General features: G+C 45.8%; 1 protein-coding gene across 2 annotated transcripts in view; it reads left to right on the forward strand.

The window, feature by feature from the left end:
- Nucleotides 1-16,504, forward strand: part of IRF2 (interferon regulatory factor 2) — an 86,095-nt gene extending 69,591 nt beyond the window's left edge. For both annotated transcript variants that reach the window (XM_011959552.1, XM_011959553.1), the window contains 3 exons: nt 5,474-5,638; nt 13,476-13,522; nt 15,175-16,504. In XM_011959552.1, coding sequence (XP_011814942.1) covers nt 5,474-5,638; nt 13,476-13,522; nt 15,175-15,483 — 521 coding nt within the window. In that variant the 3' untranslated portion in view covers nt 15,484-16,504. The remainder of the gene's footprint in view (nt 1-5,473; nt 5,639-13,475; nt 13,523-15,174) is intronic.
- The last annotated feature ends 5,404 nt before the right edge of the window (nt 16,505-21,908 follow it).

Consider the following 21,908-nt stretch of genomic DNA (forward strand, 5'->3'; position numbering starts at 1 on the left):
AAAGAGCACGAGATTGGAAGTCAAAAGGTGTGGTTTCTAGACCTGCTTCTGAAGTTTTTTATTGACCATGTGATTTTGGGCAAACTCCTTAATCTTTTGAAATTCAATGTCTATATAGATTGGAAATAATATATAATTATTTATAAAATGGAAATATTTAAAATTGCATAGAAAATGGAAATAATCATACAGATCCTGCCCATCTCACAGAGTTACTGTGAGGATGAAGTGAAATGTACAGATAAATCACTCTGGGGCTAGAAGGGGGTAAAATGATATGTTATGATTATGATATTACCAAAATCAAATTAAAATATATTTGATTAAGAAAAGTAGCCTCCATCTGTGCTGTGTCATCAGGGCTGGTGTGAAGTTTAACTCCTGAAACCTTCAGAAGGGCAGAGGGAAATTCCCTGCGTGATGCCCTGCTGACAGCCTGATTTTATATGCCTGCTAATCAGTTTCATTCTTGACTCTGCAGCTACCTGGGTGACCTTAGCAATCTACCTGACTTCTGGGTTTCAGCTTTTTTCAGCTGTAAAATGGTAGGACCAAACCCCCTCCAAGGACCCCTCTGTTTCTAATAATCTGCTTTTAAGTACTTTCTCTGAGGCGTGGGAGCAAGCTGCTTTCTCAGGTGGAGACCTACATTAAGTCAACAATGGCTAATAAAGTAAGAATGACCTTTTAAGGAATCAAACCGGTTCATCAGTAACCAGCCATAAATAATATTGTTATAATTCTCAGCAACTAGATTCAGTTAAAATTGCATTCCTGTGGGTGACTCTTTTCAGATGTGCTGACTTTAATAAACTGGAGAAACTTAGTGGATTTCTCCTTCTTCTAACTGAGAATTTCCCTGGCACACAACAGAGAACTGTTGAAAAGAAATGTCACTATTAGTTATGAGCCTGAAGACTCACTAAGGTGAGATTCAAAAGTTTTTTATCCTGAGAGGGGCTAAGAAAGCCAACAGTAGCTCAGTTCGGACTTCAATAACTCTCTCTGTTAGGAAGAACATATTATAAAGAGTTGAAATTTGGAGTCAGGTAAGGCTAACACTGAATCCCGGTTCTGCTGCTGATTGGCTGTCTGACCTTGAATTAGTTATGTGGTTATGTCTCGTTCGGTTGTTTCAGCATGTCCAGAATGGGGATCACTATTGTGCCTTCCTCATGGGTTGTGAGGTCTTGAGAGGTGGTAGGTAGAGGCAAAGATAGGTGCTCAGAAAGTCAAGTTTTGTCATTATTATTAGTCTCGACACTCTTTAGTACCCAGAGGAGTGCTACTTCTGACTCTATTTGCTGTAGCAGGTAAGTTTGTTATTCATGTGTCTTTTCAGCCATCAGGAGTCAGTGTTGCTGTGAGCGGTTCAGGGAAATCAGTTCACGTGGCATGAGACAGAGCGAGAGACAGAGCGAGAGAAACAGATAGAGACTGGTTAGCGATAGTGTTGATGCTCATCTCGAGAGCATTTCGATACCGGGATTTCCCTGCTTCTCTCATGGGCTTTCACTCGGGAGCTGGAAAGTTTCTGAAGTACCCAGGATGTTTGGATGGAGAGAAGCTATTGTCCCTTACCAGGGCATAAAACAGCACACTCCTGTGGGGAAATTTGGCCTGAGAGATAACTTAATTACATTAACTTGGTATCCAGATCATAGCCCAGAAAACAAAGACTGACTTTTCTGCCCTGGTCACCCGCATTCAGGATACACCTAAAATCTGCGTGGACATGCTTATCTACTTTTTATCCCAGGTCATGTATATTAAGTGACATATGGTAAAAGTCACCCCTTTTAAGGCATACGGTCCTATAAATGTTGACAGATGCACTCAGTGATGTAACTACCACCATACTCAAGACAGAACATTTTCATCACCCCAACACGTTTCCTCCCTGGCCCCCAGCCCTCGCACCCACAGCCGGCTGTCTTTATCACTTCCCAAAGGCTTCAAGAGTCCACTTGCCAGAAGTCTTGACGTTTTCTAGAAAACATTAGTTGTCACATCTCGTAATTGCAGATTGTCACAATCTCCTGCAGGACTCGACTCTGGCTCCAGTCAGTGAACCTCAGCCCCTTCACGTGTCCCTTTATTCAGGGGAGAGTCCCTGAGTGCCTCTGGTGGGAGTTGTGAGTGTGTGTCATGACTGGACACAGAAAGTTCATACTTTCGTTGAGGAGAGATGCCATTGACCAGTTCAAAGTTCCATATGGGTATATAGAATTCACCAGCAACACAAGGCCGGAAGTCCAGAAGTGTCGCAAGGTCACGCCCCGTTGTAGTTTCGGCTGAGCGACAGGGACAGTGAATGAGAGGCACCCAGGGGACAGAGGCTGGTCTGTGCTGGCGGGTCAGGAAGGGGCTCCAGAAGTCAGGGGCATGGTGCGTGCTGCCTTTTACTCAACCCCCCACCCCTGTGCCACTGCCTCATTGAAGCCTTTGATTCCTGAAACTAGAAAAAACACCCCACTTCTCCAGCTTCCATCGTATGGCCCCCTTCTTTTTCTTTTCTTTCTTTTCTGTGTTCACGACCTTAAACTTACTCTCTAGATGGTTAGTCGCTGGCCTGTAGCCATGTTTATGAACTTCTTACAAACCGGATGCTTGACTGCATCGATCTTCCGCTGCTCCTTCTAGCCCTGGGAGGCCAGGAGGTGCAAAGCAGGTGTTCCATAAATCTCTGTTAGTTGAATAACCGACTTGGATGTCATGGGGAAAAGCAGTGAGAGAAAGAATTCCTGGTTGGAACAAAGGGATCTGACTAGGGGGATACTTGAGCGGCTGCCATTGTTTGTAGTCCCAGCTAGCTTGCTGGCTTTCTATTAGGAGCAACATGCAAAGGAGAGATGAGTTTTGAAGTACTGGAAGTTTAAATGGCTTCGACTTAAGTCACATTTATCTAAGGCTTTCATTGCCTTAGTATGCAAAGTAGCACTGTGCCCTCCCTCCTCAAACTCACCCATTTGGTTTCTACCTCCACCCACCAGCTGCTTCTTAGGACTTGGGCTAGGGCAGGACATTATCTTGTTTTCCTGCCATTTTATTTTACTTGGAGGGAAGAGGCAGAAGAAACTTGAGAGAGGTCAGTGTAGGTCAGCGTCAGCCTGTGTCTAGTGACCCGCATAATTGATGTCCTCACCCTCAAATAGGATAGTCCAAAGGATGAAATAAACAGGCTTGGGATCTGCCTGCCATATATAGCCTGCCTGCCTTTTCTTTAATTTTATCCCCACCAGGAAAACCTAAACAGGATCCGGTTTCCTTCCATTCTGTATGCTGTGGCTTTTGGACTCTTATCACAGCCCCAAATCCCCTTTCTGAGCCTCTTCTGTGCCTTTCCTTTCTATATTAAAGAACCTATGAATTGCCACTGCCCTCCAAAACCTTCCCTGCGTAGCAGTCAGAGAATGTGCTCATCACTCCACAGAAAGCAATTAAAACAGGAACCTGTTTATAAGCAAAAATACTTCAGAAAATAAAATACTTGGAGTGATTAAAACCGAAGCCTCTCCATGACGCCTGGCGTCTCAAGGAGACTGGCATGCATTCTAACCTGAATACTTTGCCGATTGGTGAGAAAATGTCAGCAACATAGAGCACCGCATATTCTCCAAGCTGTGTGAGTTTGGACAAGCCACTCTCCCTCTCTGTGCCTGAGTTTCTTCATCTATAGCAGGATAACGATGCTTTCTCTGTCATCCTTGTGGGATAAAATGTTGAAATAACATATACGAGGACCTTGGGAATTATTTCTTCACCTTTATTTATTGAAGCTAATTTTCAGGGACATTTCATCCAACTGACAGCAGTATGAGGTCAGTTTCGTTTAAAATTAAGGCAGGACCTTAGGGATCTTCAAATTGAAATGGCAATGAAATATCATTACTTACCTATGAGAATGGCCAAAATAAATAAACAGTGACAACACGAAACGCTGCCGAGGCTATGGAGAAATCTCATCACTCAGACGTTGCTGGTGGGAATGTAAAATGGCACGGTCACTCCGGGAAGCAGTTTGGCAATTTCTTGTAAAATTAAACATGAAATTACCATATGACTCAGCAATTGCATTCTTGGGCATTTATCCCAGAGAAATGGAAACTTGATGTTCATACAAAACCTGAACGCAAACATTCATAGCAGCCTTATTTGTAATAGTCAAAGGCTTGTATCAACTCAGACATCCTTCAGGGGGAGAATAAACACTGGTACATCTATACCATGGAATACTACTCGGCAATAGAAAAGGAACACACAACTTGGGTGACTCTGCAGTGAATTCTGCTGAGTAAAAGCCAGCCCCAAAAGGTTACTATATGAGTTCATTAATATAACATCCTTGAAATGAACAAATTAATGAAATGGGGAACAGATTAATAGTTGCCCTGGGGTCCTGGACAAAGAGATGGATGGGGAGGTACTGAAGGAAGGTGGCTATGGTTACAAAGAGTAACATGAGAGAGACTGGTGGTGATGGAACTGTTTGGTGTTTTGACAGTGGTGGTAGGTACATGAAACTTCACGTGTGATCAGACTGCACTTAGTCCTGGCGCAGGTACACACTCACGCAAAAGAGTGCAAGTAAAACTGAGGAAATCAGAACAAGATGGGTGGATTGTTATTTATGTCAATACTCTGGTTGTGATATTGTATTCTAGCTTTGCAGGATATAACCATTGGAAGAAAATGAGTAACAGGCACATGATCCCTCTGTGTTATTTCTTACAACTGTATGTGAGTTTATAATGATCTTGAAATAAACAATATAATTTTAAAAATTGAGGCAGATTTCAGAGCTAGGGTTGTCAGATTCCATCTTATCAGTGTTCTGGAGAGCTGATGCTACTAATGTTTGCTGGAATTGGAGATCTGACTCTATTCCACTGTGCTGATATTTCAGCCAGTTGGACATGTTGCCTACAGAGCAGGAGGAGAGCTAGGAGCGTAAGCAGAGCACCCCACAGCTAGATGTGACACAATTGGGTGGATTTTCATGGTCCTTCCTCTTTGGTAAGGTTTGATAATGTCTCCCTGGATCATAGAATCCAGAAAATAAGCACAGCGCCTTCTTTTGGAGCAAGAGCAGGGAGCAGAAATTGGTCAGGTTCAAAGTACTGTCATGTCTGGCCCTGGGGCTGGGGCTGGATGCTGCCTCTGGTCCTGTGGCCTTGGCTGTGACGGGGTTGAGTGGAATTCTGCTGAGCTGGATAGGACATGGCTACAGTGCATGCCATTGGCAGGCATGCTGGAGACAGACCTGGGGAGCCAAGGGCTGGCCGGCTGCTCCCTGGGAGACATCACCCCAGAGCTACAGAGCTCAGGCTTGTTCTTCAGCCCCATGGCGGGGGACAGATGGTGATGGGAGCCTGGCAGCCTGGCTCTTTTGGGGAAGACTTTCTTTCTTGAGAAAGTATGCTAGAACTGTGAGGTCAGGGGACTTTGCATGATGGCTGTCTTTTCTTTGAAGTTGTAGGACAGTCCCATCTGGACAGCAACATTGAGGATCAAGAGATTGTCACCAATCCGCCGGACATTTGCCAAGTCGTAGAGGTGACCACTGAGAGCGATGAGCAGCCGGTCAGCATGAGCGAGCTCTACCCTCTGCAGATCTCCCCCGTGTCTTCCTATGCAGGTGAGCGGCAGCGGGAGGCTCTGGGAGGCCTGGGAACCCGCTGCGCAGTGCTTTGGTCTAGGGTCACCCATCTCACCACCCCCCGGAGCATCTCTCCTCTGTCCTAGGAGTTATTCTTCCTGGAGTTTTTCATACTTAAATTATCTTGATCAACATCTTCTTGGACACTTTTGTTCTCAGGTAGAGGACAGGATCACAGCATTTCTTTACTCAGTTGGCCATAACATTTTTTTTTTTTTTCTTTTTGAGACAGAGTCTCGCTCTGTCACCTAGGCTGGAGTACAGTGGGATGATCTCGGCTCACTGTAACCTCTGCCTCCCAGGTTCAAGCGATTCTCCTGCCTCAGCCTCCTGAGTAGCTGGGATTACAGGCAGGCACACACCACCACTCCAGCTAATTTTTGTATTTTTAGTAGAGTTGGGGTTTCACCATGTTGGCCAGGCTGGTCTCGAGCTCCTGACCTTAGGTGATCTGCCTGCCTCGGCCTCCCAAAATGCTGGGATTACAGGCTTGAGCCACAGTGCCTGGGCTCCCATAACATTTTTTTTATGTATGGTTAGCAGATAAGATTTCTTTAGGGCAGTGGTTCATCAGAGTCTAATTTATTAGTCCAAGTTATTAGAAATTTGGCAGTGTTTTAATGGATTCTCAGTTTGAGCAGACTGGATAGGACCTTAGAGGTGATCTCTTCCTGTTCCTTCATTTCTGAAAGGGAAGGGACTTACTCGGGGTCGTACAGTCAGCACGTGTCTGGGCCGGGACTTGACCTCAACCTTCAGACCCCAAGCTCATTGCTAGATCCATTCCATTCCGCCAAGCGTACTTGTCCTTTCCACATATTTCCTCTTTCTTTTTATATCTAGTACAGGTTCTAATTAGGCCAGAGGACTGAGCCCATTGCCAATTCCCCAGGGAACTGGCGACATAATGGCAGGAGTTGGCCCGGGCAGAGTCACAGGAGAAGGAACAGATCCAGTTGGTTCTTGATTCTTACAGAGTAAAAGGACGGCCCCTCTTGTTCACCAGCATTACGTCATCTTCTCTCTTCCTGATGATCTCCATTTAACTTTGCGGAAATCAGTCGTAATTAGGAAATGTAAATCCTGAGTCAGTGTTACTGCTTGCAGCTATTAAAAATGAAAAGCAGAGGCCCCATCCTAGGAAACTGCAGTTCAGTTCTAGTAAATTGTTCAGGGATTCTTCCCTGTGCTCTTTACACGCTGCCAAATGGGGTGTCCTCCAGTAGGTGCCACCCCCAACACTGGCTCAGACCAGCGCTGGAATTAAAGGACCGTTGTTTGTGAATGATCAGCCACTAAATCTAATCTCATTTTCCCTGAATGCCAACTTTCTTTTTTTTTCCTTTTTTTTTCACTTCTAAAAATTGTGGTAAAATACATTAACATAAAATTTAGCATTTTAGCCATTTTTAAGTGCACAGTTTAGTAGCATTAAGTGCGTTCATGTTGCGCAGCTGTCACCGGCAGCCACCACCAGCACGTTTCTCATCTTGCAAAACCGAAACTCTGTCCGCATTAAACACTAAGTCCTCTTTTCCCTCCTCCACCCTACCCCCTGGCAACCTCCTACCTGTTTTCTATCTCAATGAATTTGGCCATTCTAGGTACCTCATATGAGTGAAATCACAGTGTTTATTGTTTTGTGACTGGCTTACTTCAGTTAGCATAGGTCCTAGTGTGCATTTAGCTAGGAACGTAAGTGGGATGTGAGAATAAACCTTGGCTACAGGAAGACTAGAATCTGTCAAACAGGATAAGCTTGTCGTCAGTGATTTATTCAGCAAATGCATTTTGAACTCTTATACGTGCCAGTCCCTATTTGGTCCTTGCCAGGATTCAGTCACAAGAACTACCATTTGCTGCAGGTTTATCGTGCCCTGGGAACCATGCTCAGTGCTTCGGTACAGTTGACTATTTGTTGTTGTTGTTATTGTTGTTGTTAATAGAAATAGGGTTCTGCCATGTTGCCCAGGCTGGTCTAGAACTCCTGGGCTCAAGGGATCTGCTCGCCTCAGCCTCCCAAAGTGCTGGGATTACAGACCTGAGCTGCCAAGCCTGGTATGATACAGCTGACTTGTTTAATTATAATTACGAGAGTGACCCTGTCAGCCGGGCACCATCATCATCCCCTTTTTAAAGGTGATGAATCTGGCTGGGTGTGGTGGCTCACATCTGTAATCCCCGCACTGGAAGGCTGAAGTGGGAGGATCACTGGAGCCCAGAACTCAGAGACCAGCCTGGGCAACATAGTGAGACCCCTCTTCTACAAAAAATAAAAAAAGTTAGCTGGGTGTGGTGGCATGTGCCTGTAGTCCCAGCCACTTGGGAGGCTGAGGCAGGAGCATCACTTGAGCCCAGGAGTCCAAGGCTTCAGTGAGCCCTGATTGCACCATTGCACCCCAGCCTGGGAGACAGGGTGAGATCCTGTCTTTAAAAAACATATATATATATGGATATGGATATACGGCTGTCGTAGGTAGAGCAGTGTGTCTGAGGGAGGAACAGTTGGAAGCACAGCTAGAACCCATGAGCCGTTGATGCCAAAGGCTGGTCCTTAACCCCTCACCCTGTGTTGCTGCCCTGGACAGCTGCACGGGCTCTGCCATTCAGAGCACAGCCACATCCCGTGATCTCATTTGATTTTCACAAGGACCCACCAAAGGAGGCACAGCCGAATGTTTATGCCTTAATTTTACAGTAGAGCTAACTGAAGCGTGAAACACTCAGCCACTTTACTTATATTTACATAGTTATGGCTAAAAACCCATGACTTTCTTCTATATCCTGCTGCTGCAGGCATCGTTACACTCCATGTGGTTTTCTTTTTCTCTTCTTTTTTTAGGGGGTCGGAGCTTTAGAATAGACTTCTATGTTTATCTGTTGAGTAAGACTTTTCTGAGGTCCTCCTGGGGATTCTGGAAAGACCTCTTCTTGCTGTTCTGCCAGCAGTGGCATTTGCTCAAGCAAAAGAATCCGGAGAAGAGCAGATCCATGCAGAGAGAAGTGAAAATTTCATTACTGTCTTCAGGACATTTGCATAGATTTGAAAGGAAGGATTTCAGTGCCAGGATGGCAGTCAACAGGAGGTTTTGCTGGAGCCTGGCTTTTCAGCCTGGTCTTTGGTTCTTTCCGTTGTTTTCATTGTCTGGATTCTCCAGAACCTTGTGGAGGGAGGCTTACTGGATGGAGCCACAATGTTCCATCGCTGCTGCTTTTCTAGAGCTCACACTGATATAAAACATTTCCCTGTTACTGACTGTGGCTAATTTTAGTTCCTCCGTCAGAAATTGTATAACATGCTGCCAGGAAAGGCAGCTTTCTGCGTGTATTCACCTTTCTTGCTTTATGTTCTCCAATAGAGTTGGCCATTTGCCTGTTTTTCATGATGGAGTTCCTTTGTTTGGGCTGTTCATCTGAATGTCAACCTCCTCTGACCATCTTTATTCATCTGTTTGGAAAACTGGTATTTGGAGGCTGCTGTTTGCTAGTTTTCCCCTCTACTAATCATTGAACTATAATCCCAGTAGTATATTAGAAAACCACATTCAGTTTTGCAAGTCTGTCTTCTCCTCCATGGTCTAAATATGACGGTGAGAAAGAGAAGAGACGGTACTTGCATTGGATGTTTTAAGGCAACATAAACTTCTAGTGTGATTTGTAAACCTTTCATACTAGGGAGGGACATTTCAAAGTGCCACTTGGGAAGCTCTGGCGGAGAGACATGTCATATTTAAAGATCCATCACAAAGTGACCGCTTGCCTGATCTGTGGCATCAGAATTTTATTAGGTGGTTGATGGTTTAATTAAAGAAAACCACAGTAGAATAATGGGGGAGGATGGGTAAGAGGGGCTGGAGAGTAGACTCGAGAAGAAAGCATCATCTGAAGGACTCACTGGCTATAATGAGAGAGTGGAGATCTTCTACTGACCGGCAGCCATCAGTAAAGGCTTTGAATCCTTCGGGAAACCACACCAGGCTTGCATTTTGTTGGGCGGAGCAAAAACACAATGGCTTTGAGATTAAGAGGACTCCAATTTGAAAATAATTTACTCCTGGTGAAAGTAATTGAGAATATGATCAATAGAAAGACATTCAAATCAAACTTGTTGAACAAGAGCCTTCCAGAAAGTGTAGCAGAATGTCAGAGTGCAAAAAGGCTTTCAGGTAAAAATGTATCATCCCCCTTCCAGCAGTATTCCTGAGATGGTTAGACAATATGTGTGTTCTCAGGGAGGCATTAAAAACTGGTCTGGAATAGAGAGTTAACCTACAACCAGCGTCACCCTAGAACTGGAAGAGCTTTTGAGATCATCTAATCCAAATACTCCGCTTCCCTCCCAGCCCAGATGCTTTCAGGAAAACTGAGACCAGAAAGGTTAAGTGAATTACTCATGTGCCTGTTGGTGCCATGTGAACACCTTCAGCTTCTTCAGCTTGTTTGGAGTTGCTAGAGAAGCATCTCCAGACTTCTTTATTCCATTGTATTTGAAGTAAGTAATAAACAAAAAGCAAAAGCAAATTCAAACTAATCAAAAGGGAAAATGAAATAACTTATGTTGATAGTTCCATAGTAGCACTGATCTGGAGGCACAGCTGCAGTCAGCTGCCTTGTGTAAGAAGTCAGCGTGGAAGTGGGAGTGGTGGAGTCAAACCAAGGAAACAGAGGACATGGGGCGCGGTGCATCCACCAAAGCACTTTGAGTCACCGATTTTGGGGTCGCAGAGAGAACTGCTGCCCTCGGGGAGGTTCAGGGTTCTCTGCTCCTAAGCGAAGGTACTCAAGGCCCCTTTTTAAAACTGTCGGTGTCCTAATATGGCGCATCTTCCTGACACCTTCAGATGCTGTGGACCTTCATCTAGACATGACGCTCTTCAACTCGCGTTTGTGTCAGCTGAAAACAGAAGTTCAGAGCGTGTGTATCTTTTCTTATCTGCAGCTATTTCCCTGAAGCTGAAAACGGGGTACTTAAAGGAAGTTAGCATCCCAGTCACATTCATGGGCTGTGCAAGGTCTCACCCAGGAGCCTTACCCCAGGATCTGACTTCCAGCCCTTCCTGCACCTGCGGCTTGGGCTGTGCTGGAATCCCAGCCCCCAAAGCATGCTTGGTGGCGTTTCTTTGTTTGTATTTGGAGGGGAAAGGAAAAGAAGACCGTGATATTTATGGAAAGTCATTAGGAGTAAAGAGCCTCAGAACCCATATGAAAGGAAGAGAAACCTTGGCTTTGGAGCACAAAGAAAGCTCAGCATAAAATGGAAAGCGGATCTTGAAATTTCGTCAGAGGCCAGAAGAGCAGGGAAGCGGGGCTGCTGTGTGCAGTGTGCAGGCCCTGGAGTCAGAAGTCCGGTTTTGTTTTCTCTCCTCTGTGCTGTCTCAGTTGGCAACTCTGGCAAGTTTCTCAACATCTCTGTTCCTCATTTTTCTTCTTGGGAGTGGCTGTTCCGATTCCTGCCTCCTCGGGATATTGAGCCAACATGAGGGTTCTGTGAGGAGGGGAATTCTGTTTTCTGTTGTTTTTCATGTGTTTCTGCATGGAAACAGTTCTTGTGCTTAGCACTGTCAGCTCATCTTCATAGCTGGGATCTTCGTCAGCTGAGGCTGAGGGCTTCTCTGGGCCTCTGTGGCTCCCAGCACGGGATGTTTTGGGGAAACATGCCCAGTCCGAGGAGTGGAGAGATCTGCCTTCTGCATGCTCATGGCCAGCCCCCCGCAATCACTCAGGTTGTGTGAAGTCACTAGAGAACGGTGGCTGACAAACAGGCCCAGAGACTCCAGACTGGGACCAGTGGAGTCCATGTTCTTACTTTCCTCGTTTAAGGAATGCACCTGTGGCACAGTTTGTCCATTTGTTCTTTTGCCTTTAATTGATAGACAGCCTGGTCTGGGGCTAATGCTCTCGGTGGAAGAAAGGGCTCTATCTGGGCTGGAGCCATCTCATCCCAGCTCTGCCACCAGGAAGACGTGAGACTGAGGCCAGCCCCTCAGCAGGGACCGGGTGGAAAGCTGGAAGGCACTGGAGCATAAGAGCTCTTCTGCATAACGGGGGATAAGAGCAGCTGCTTCCTGACGTAGGACCCCTGTGAGACCTGCATGCAGAGACTGCGGCATGGCACTGACCCATAGGGCTCCCTTCTTTTAGAATGTTTGCTTCTTTTAGAACGTGAGCTTTGCTTTTGGATTTTCTCGTGTTTTGAAATATACATCACCTAAAATTTACCATACTTTTGGGTATGGAGTTATTAAATTCAGAGTTGGAACTAAATGGGAGGAAAGGCAGTTAAAGGTTACCATCAGGAAGAGAAGCTATTGCAGTGACTCTTTAGGCAGTGTATGGCTCTGTACAGTGAATGGCTCAGGCTAAGTGATCTCTAAATGCCTAAATATTGTACAGGCTCTGCCCTCTGTGATTTTATTTCTCAGTGGTTATAGACACTGGAAAAATCGCACACCATTGATATTTTATTTTACAAAATCAAAATGTTTTTACGTTTAAAAATCTTTTTATAAGCATAGGTTGTGTGTAATCACTAGACTTCAATTCCATTAATCCAGCCTGTTGTGCAAACCCAGGGTTAAGCAGTGCTGATGTACGGAGCGTGTGCTGTGTGCCAGGCCCTTGCTAGGCCTTTTCCATGTACCCTCTCACTCACTCTCCATGTAATCCTCTTAGCAGGTGGCAGTGCCTTCATTTTACAGAGGAGAAAACTGCAGCTCAGTAAAGTTGAGAAACTTTCCCAGTGTCTCACAGCTGGCAGGCCAAATGGGGATGGTAACTGATTGGCTGCCATAACCATGAAACCACAAACTTAGTGGCTTGAAGCAACACACATTTGGATCTTACGGTTTCTGTGAGTCAGGAATCCAGGCGTCATTTAGCTGGGTCCTCTGCTGCAGAGTCTTGCAAACCTGCCATGGAGGTGTTGACTAGGGCTGCTGTCTCATCTGAGGCTCAACTGGGGAAGGGTCCACTTCCAAGCTCACGTGGTTTTGGCAAAATTTCGTTTCTTGCAGGTTGTTGAACCAAGGACCTCAGTCTCTTGCTGGCTGTTGGCTGGAAGCAGTCCTTACTTCTTTGCCATAGGAGCCTTCCCAACATGGTTGCTTGCTTCAGCAAGGCCAGCAAGGCAGAGTGTTTCCTCTTCCAACAGGTTTCTGTGTTACGTAACATGATCATGGACACAGGATCACATCCATTCCATCCCCTTTGCTGTATCTTATTTATTAGAAGCAGACACACATTCCATCCACACTCAAGGGAGGCAATCCCAAAGAAAGTGAACCTGAGGAGGTGAGGATCATGGGGAGCACCCCAGGTCTGTCCACCTACGGTAACCCACATGGCAGATGCAACTCTAGAAATCCAGGATCTAAGTCCTAAAGGGGTGAGAGGTAAAGGAAGGATCTGAGTGTGATGGGGATAATGTAGGAAAACCTTTTTGAAATGGTCAACTCAGCATTGGAACTTAAATGAGTTGGTTGGCATGGATTGGAAGACAGGACCCGTGTGGGCATCGTGGACGGAGCTGCAGTGAGGAGGGCCCCAGGGACCAGGGCCCCTTCCTGGGAGTCAGTGCCCAGTGTAGGCGCAGCCTGGCCCCGGCCAAGCGAGCCTCCTCGCAGCTCTCAAGCCTGGCTTCTCCGAAGATTACGCAGTGGAAATTCACTGTAGCTTCTTCCATGTAGAATGTTTGACTTTACAAAGGGAGGAGGTGGTGAGTTTAGTTACTCAGTCTCCTTTTTATAAACACTGCCCAAGCCTGGGCACAGCTTGAGGGACAGGAATGATGGCCCTGTGTTTTTCTCTCTGTGAACAGAAAGCGAAACGACTGATAGTGTGCCCAGCGATGAAGAGAGCACTGAGGTAAGCCGCCGCCCCGACCACCCACGATTCTGCCGAGGAAGAGCCTCCCCACCAGCTCCGGGCTTTCCTTGCTGCTGGTTACACACCTTTCCTTTAGATCACAAGCTTCACTTTGGGATTTTCTTGTGTGGTGAGATATGCATCACCTAAAATTTACCATACTTTTGGATTTGGGGTTATAAAATTCGGTGTTGGAACTGAATGGGAGGAAAGGAAGTTAAATGTTACCATCAGGTAGAGAAGCTGTGATGGCAGGAAAAGGGAATGAAGTGGAGGCCAGGAAATGCTGATGCTCTTACCACTTAAACATCCTACTTCACTGGCAAAAATAGAACAGCCTTCCCAGCCAAAAGCAGTGACCAGTACATGTCAGAAAATGCTAAGCAAAAGCCTCTTCCACGTGTGCGTGGGTTCCCTCCCCCTGTGACCCATGCCCAGAGCTGGTTGTGTGCCCCATCTTGATTCCGAGTGGGTCCCATCCCCTCTCCCTCCCGTAGATGGGGCGTGCACAATGGCAGAGAGGGGCTGGAATGGAGATGGAAAGCATTCCTGCTGGCCACCTGCTGGGCGTCTGTGCTTGAGTGAATGAGAGAGAGCGCGAGAGGGAGGGAGAAAGAGAGAGGGAAGCTCATGGTTGTTTGAATTAGTGGTTTCCCATGTACTAAACACTTTCAGAAAAAGTGCAGGCATTCTGAAAAGACAGATGTACACACTCACATACACCCTGGCCTGATTTCTTCAAGGTTGCAGATCTAGTCCCTTCTCTGAATGAAACCAGCCCTTCATTCAGAGCTCCACACTGGGGAGCTCTAAACCACCCCCATTTGAAAGCAATCAAAGGGCATACATTATTGCATATCACTAAGTTCCTCACTACCTTTTCTCTGCAAATGCAGGTTGGCTCAGGTTGACTGGGCCAGCACTGAGGGACTGAGTCACTGTGTCACACTGGCCGTGGTGACCTGAAACCTATCGAATAATCGGGCCGAGCGGCAGAGCATAGGGGAACCAGAAACCAAGCTGCTGCCTTCTTTTCTTGCCTTCATAGAGTAGTCTGGAAAGTATTTCTGGGAGGTATCAAATGGGAATTGATTTAAAAAAAAAAAAAAAAGAAGAAAGAAAAGGGAAGAAAAACCATTACTTGGCATATGAATAGCTGGGTACAATAGATTTCACTTGAGGGATATAGAAGTGCTAAGCCTTTGTTCATTCTGCAGTTCTTAAAAAATTCAGCTAAAGCACCAACACATGGGAACAGTGACACATTTTTCATTTTTAAATTTTTGTGGGTTGCTGTTTTGAGACAAGGTCTCATTCTGTTGCCCAGGCTGGAGTGCAGTGGCGTAATCATAGCTCACTGAAGCCTTGACTTCCTGGGCTCCAGTGATCCTCCCACCTCAGCCTCCCGAGTAGCTGGGGCTAAAGGTGTGCACCACCATGCCTAACTAATTCTTATGTTTTGTAGAGATGAGGACTCACTACATTGCCCAGGCTGGTCTCAAACTCCTGAGCTTCAGTGATCCTCCAGCCTCAGCCTCCCAAAGTGCTGGGATTACAGGCATGAGCTACCACACCTGGCCAGTGATGCATTTTTTAAAAAGCCATCCAATAGAAGGAGAAGGAAATACATATCTTAATTACTTTCTTGAAAGGGGCGGCCACACTGGCGGAAGAGGAATATTGAAGGCAAACAGTACCTCAGCAACATGGGGACTCGAGGCTCCTACCTGCTGCCCGGCATGGCATCCTTCGTCACTTCCAACAAACCGGACCTCCAGGTCACCATCAAAGAGGAGAGCAATCCGGTGCCTTACAACAGCTCCTGGCCCCCTTTTCAAGACCTCCCCCTTTCTTCCTCCATGACCCCAGCATCCAGCAGCAGTCGGCCAGACCGGGAGACCCGGGCCAGTGTCATCAAGAAAACATCGGATATCACCCAGGCCCGCGTCAAGAGCTGTTAAGCCTCTGATTCCCCCCAGTGGTTAGTGGGGCTTCTTGGCTTTGTTTTGTTGTTTGTTTGTATTTTATTTTTTCTCTCTGACACCTATTTTAGACAAATCTAAGGGAAAAAGCCTTGACAATAGAACATTGATTGCTGTGTCCAACTCCAGTACTGGAGCTTCTCTTTAACTCAGGACTCCAGCCCATTGGTAGACGTGTGTTTCTAGAGCCTGCTGGATCTCCCAGGGCTACTCGCTCAAGTTCAAGGACCAACAAGGGCAGTGGAGGTGCTGCATTGCCTGCGGTCACGGCCAGCAAGGTGGAGTGGATGCCTCAGAACGGAGGAGATAATGTGAACTAGCTGGAATTTTTTATTCTTGTGAATATGTACATAGGCAGCACTAGCGACATTGCAGTCTGCTTCTGCACCTTATCTTAAAGCACTTACAGATAGGCCTTCTTGTGATCTTGCTCTATTTCACAGCACACTCAGCACCCCCTTCTCTGCCCATTCCCCAGCCTCTCTTCCTATCCCATCCCGACCCATCCCATCCCACTCTTTTCCTACTTTTCCTTCCCTCAAAGCTTCCATTCCATATCCGGAGGAGAAGAAGGAAATGAATTTCTCTACAGATGTCCCATTTTAAGACTGCTTTAAAAAAAATCCTTCTAATCTGCTATGCTTGAATGCCACGCGGTACAAAGGAAAAACTATCATGGAAATATTATGCAAATTCCCAGATTTGAAGACAAAAATACTCTAATTCTAACCAGAGCAAGCTTTTTTATTTTTTATACAGGGGAATATTTTATTCAAGGTAAAATTCTAAATAAAATATAATTGTTTTTTATCTTTTCTACAGCAAATTTATAATTTTAAGATTCCTTTTCTTGTTTATCAGCAGTTGTTATTACATCCTTGTGGCACATTTTTTTTTTTTAATTTTGTAAAGGTGAGAAAAGCTTTTATGAGCTCATGTAGCAATCAGATTATCCTGTGGATTGATAATAAATGAATATGATATATAGTTAAATTTTTAAGGGGCATCACTCCTGGCTTTGTCTGTGTCTGCTTTCAAAGAGCACAATCACGGAGTAGGACTGACAAAGTATTGTTTCTTTCTGGGGACCAAAATGTTTTCCCTTGTTGACCACAAGAAACCCTGGAGGTTACTGTGAGGCCGCAGATGACTTCTTCTCTTGAGGGCTCGCCTGAGCAGGGGCCTGTGCTGAGCGTTTTCCATGAGTCCCCATCTTCCTTCATCACACTTGTGCTGTAGAATAGGCATTCATCTCCGTTTCATGTGGAGGAAATGAAGACTTAGCATGAAGATGCCTTTACTCGGCTCACAGTGGCACTAAGAGGCCAGGGCACAAGTTGGGTGCAAGTTGAGCCCAATTCCCTGTGCTATGAAGGGGGTCTTGTTTCTTGTAAGCATGTCTGTTATCTGAAATGTCTCTCTTCCTTTGTGTTGGGAGTGTTCCCTGGGGAGGGGGAGTATTTTAGCTACTCCACTGGTTACCTTCTCTGCTATGAGCGAGGTTCACCCACCTCTGCGTCTTTCCTGTTTTCATCCTTAGGCTTACACGTACAACGAACGTTTTGTGTTTATGTCACTTAGAGGGGTTCATGGATAAGACATTTTCCACTACAGGAAATATGTGTTGGGCTCCAACACCGTGTCTGTCACTATTCTTTCTAGGACCCAAGGCCTTACACATAGACGCTGCCCTCAAAACTTGGGGTCTGTCTTGTGGAATAAAAGGGGTGACTTCAAGAACACCAGTCTTTATCATCCACTTGGTGTTTGAAGGTATAGTCTTGGCCTGGAGAAAGCCACAGCACCAACCTCCCCTGCATCCCCAGTGTCTTATTCTATAAAATCAGAATATGAACACTTCGCTGCCTGCCTGCTACCTCTGGGGGGTTGTGGAGGAGATTGCTAAGTTAACATTTGAAGAGGTTCCTTTAATGAAAGGACAAAAGGCTATTTCTGTGCCTATCTCCATGTGTGGCTGCAGATATAATTAGCGGCCATAAAGTTATCCAGCCCTGGATGGAAATCAACTGGAGCATTTTCCTGGCGGATGCATTGTAGTTGAAATGCCACACACAGAGGCGAGGCTGCTTCTGGAAGGAGCACCTTCGTTGACTGTCTCAGTTTCTTAGTGAAAGGGGAGTTATCAGGAGGAAAGGGATGCTCCCTGGCTCCTTGGCACCCTGCTTTTCAAAAGTTAAGACCTGCTCTTCCCCCAGGTCCTAAATGGAGGAGTTTAGTTCTTTGAGACTTACATCTAAAACCTTTTACTGAGTCATCCTGTTTTTAAATAAATTAACAAAACAGTAATGGAAGGTTGCCCTGAGTCACATGACCTGGTTATCAAAGGGTTTCAGGTAGCTCAGGTCTCCTCCCCCTTCCTTCTTCCCAACACAGGCTCAGGGCTTCTTCCTGCATCTCAGGTCCCAAATGCCATTCATGCTGCCCTCCCCCTGCTTCTGTAGTGTGACCAGACTTCTCAAACCCCATCAAGTGGAATAAAATTCAGGACTTGGAAATGCATCATTTAAGCTCCAGAGATGATACTCCATTGCCAATAAGGCCATGAAAAACAGAATCATGTTTAAAATACTTCTGAGAAAGCCTGTATTGTTTCTAAGTCATCCTTGCGAGTAATGTAGGAAAACAAGCTAGTCTCAGGATGCCTAGGGTTGACATGAGGAAGAAGGCAATGGAGCAGCTCATGGACCCAAGCCTCAGACCTTGTCATCACTTAGAGGAAGTACCAGGGACACATGCTTCTGGCTGGTATTTGTGCGAGCTGATAGGCTTTTATGATGGGCTTGGGTGTGTGTGTGCACGTGTGCACTTAACAGCAAGTTCAAGTTCAGTGTAACTGCCTTTGGAACAATAGTTTCCATTCTCTGCAGCCAGTTCCTGGGTCACTCCCTTGATAACGGGCTCGCTGTACAGCTGTGAACTGTGAATTCAGGGACATGTACTTCTGCCCAGCCTTGAGGTTGCAAGCACCCAGCACATCCACATGCCTTGACGAAAGGGGCTTCTGGAATGCCATTTGCATATCTAAATAAATCCACCCTCAACCGTACTGCTTTGTCCGTGTTTTGATGAACCACTGCCAAAGGTGATATTGAGTCTATTGAAAAGGATTTGTAAAAAAGAAGAACTATACATGGCTATGGAATACAGATTCTTGGGACATCGGAACCCTAACACAACACCCTTTCCCCACCCGAATCCAAAGTGTCCCATCCTATCATGTAGCCACCACTGAGACAGAGATGTTAGAAGTGAAGAAGATGAGTGATTTGGTTTCAGGAGTCTGAGTTTTCACACTTGTGCTTTTGGAAGTACTTTGCATATGAATGAAAAGATGGTAAGCCCCAAATGGCCTCCTGCCCCTAGTTCCGAGAGATGGAACAGGAGACGTTCCTTCTGCTTGAGGCCACTCTGCGACGCTGCGTTCATTAGGCTGTAAAGGCCCCCTGCTATTGTAGTTACGGACAAATAAGCCCACATTAAAGGTGAAGAAAAAGAACCCCACTGTTCTGCCCGATTTCTCCTGATAAAAGACAAAAGCTAGGGAAAGGTTTACACACAGGTGGCCAGGATGAGTTCCTGGCATTCAGGGGTCAAACAGCTAATGGCTGAGTACCAGTTTGGTCTGGAGGCAGAAACTGGTTTTTACGTGGTGCTGTTCAGCCACCTCCCTCACCCTGAAACTCCATCCCACAGCACAGTGACATGCCTGGGACCAGAGTGATCAGAGCCGGTAGGACATGACGCTGACCTCCCTCTGTCCCCAGGCTGCAGTGGACCCGTCCCAAGGGCAGTTGGGTGACACTGTCAGCTTCTTGAGGCTGTTTCTCAATCTCATTTGCACCCCAACATGTGAATCAAGGTTGGGTACTACTAGGCTGTCATCCCCCAGATCTCCTTCCCTGAGCCCCACCATCCTGGTGTCAAAAGAACAGGACTGGGACTCTTGGCTTCACCCCCTTAGGAATGTGTCCAACCACAGGCCTGGAGATGAGAGCCCAGCTGTGTGAAGCCGTCAGGTCTCAGGTCAGGAGATGCAGGAAGCTGGCAGGAGTCAGGGGGAGATGATTTCTTGTGAGGCTGCCTGGCCTCTGGGTCCCCACTGGCCCCATGGGACACTGGTACCTTCCCCATTCCCTGTCTGGGCTTGGGCATCACTGGTCCTGCTGTGCAGACAAATGAGGGTTTTGTAGAGGTTTTCTTCTGTGGCCACATGAACAGCAGGTGCAGAGGCACTGTGTCTCCGCTTCCGAAAATAGTGTCTGGAAGGAAGGAAGTGGTCAGGCCTAATAGCTGGTTTTAGCAAAAATGTTAAGTCTGTCCAAGAACCTGGGTTGTGCTGTGGAAGGATCAAGATGTAGCACATTTCAGAGTTCATATAATCTGAAAAGAGCATGCTCTGGAGTCTGACCAAGTTTCTGCAGAAGAAAAGCAGTGTATGTGCTTCTGTTCCTGTAAGCACACTGCCCTGTGGAGGTTTGCTCAGTTTCCCCATATCTGCTTTATAAACACGTCCAGACAGAGGTTGCTGGTGCTGTGGAATGTAGTGTGCTGAGATCATGTAACTGCTGCCCAGTTAACCCCTTACATGCGTGGCTGGAGAAACACCAATATCCCGTGCAACAGCCTGTGTTGCAAAAACAGTTAATTTAAAAAACACAACTTTTTTTTTTTTCTGCAGGTGCAAAAAAACTCCACAGTGATAGCAGCTTTAAGTTTCACTTTTGGTTGAGAAGCACATTTTAAAATACAAATATCTCTCCACGTGAATCATCAGGGAGAGGATATCCAAGATGTTCTGGCAGCTTGGGTTGTGTATCTGAGAATACTCTTATTCTCCAAATTTTCTCTGATGTGCCAGTTCAAAGGCATTGACATTTCAAATCCACACATGGCACCGGAACTGACTGCCTGAAGTTTCAGGATAGTGTTAGCAGCGAGATGGGAGTGAGTTCCTTAATTGGGGGGAGGTGATGACTAAGCGTTTATTCATCCCCAGAATTAACATGGATCCATATTCTCTGCCGAGTTCTGGCGTCTCCCAAGGGGACGTCCCCGGTGCTGGGACTCTAGAGCATGTCTTTATGCTGCAGTATGTTTTCTCTGGGAAGCTCATGTTTTGAATGTAACTGAGATGCAGGAAAGATGTCACAGGCTCAGCTCTGCAATACTCAGGGTACAAGCAATAGAAATTTTAGTAAAAATCATAAAATACAGCCCAAAGCCATTGCTTGGATTTTACCTGATGGTTCCAGGAGTCCTGTGCAACACAGCTGATATGCGAAGGAGACCGCAGGTGGATTTGTGTTTTCAAACTTTTATTTGCAAAATTGATCTGAAGTAATGTAATTACAGTGCCTTTCTCAGCAACTAACGTATTTAATTAGGGTAACCAATCATCTTCGTTTGCCCAGAACTGAGGGGATTCTCAGGATGTGAGGCTTTTAGTGCTAAAACCAGGAACATCTCAGGCATACTGGGAGGGGATGTCACCTAAAGGTAATGCTGAGTTACATAGCACAAATGACATTTTGTGTTTTTGGAAGATTTTTAAAACCCAGGTAAATGTTTCATGAGGAGGTGTTATTGAGAATATCTTGTTGATGACCCTATTCATGCATTAATTTAAAGTAGTATTTTGTTAAAAAAAAAAAAAGTAGATTTCGTTCATTCAAGCTTATGTGCTGAATTCCCACTATTTTCTAGTACTGTTCTAAATGTCAGAGTTGTTACAGCAGTGAACAAAACAAAGTCTTTGTTCTAATGGCGTTTAAATTCTAGTAAGGTGGACAGTCAACAAATAATAAAAATAATCTTTGGGCGACAATCAACTCCATGGAGAAAAACAAAGCAGAATATGGAGTGATGAAGATATTCAAGGCTTTCATTTTAGAGCTTAAAGGATGCAGGGTTGGCGGTTGTGAAAACCAGCAGTTAGAGGGAAAGAAGGAAAACAGCATATATCAATGGGGCTTAGTTGCAGGAAACAAAAACCACGCCAGCTATTTTAAGCAGAAAGGCATTGTCTAGAGAGAAGCAGGTGTTTACAACTTTGTTGGGAAGGCTGGAGGAGCCGGCTTGCGGGTGCTTCCACATCTGCCACCACCATAAAGGGAGGAAATCAGGAGCCTGTGGCTGGAAACGGTGACTCTGAAGACACATTATCTTAGCTGAAAGCTGTTTATTAGAAAGTTCTGTCACCACCACTTTAACTGTCTCTCAACACCCATGCAGTCAGTGGCTGAACTTGGAGACATGGCTTCAGAAAGCCCCAGTGTTACCACAATCATGCTTGCCAGTGTTTACAGTCAATCAGGAGGAGGTGGCTTCTGCCTCCATTCTGACTTCCAAATCTCTTGCATGTAATTGGTTGAACCTAATTCACA

Source organism: Colobus angolensis, unplaced genomic scaffold (genome assembly GCF_000951035.1).
Source record: "Colobus angolensis palliatus isolate OR3802 unplaced genomic scaffold, Cang.pa_1.0 Scaffold5, whole genome shotgun sequence".
Classification (NCBI taxonomy): domain Eukaryota; kingdom Metazoa; phylum Chordata; class Mammalia; order Primates; family Cercopithecidae; genus Colobus; species Colobus angolensis.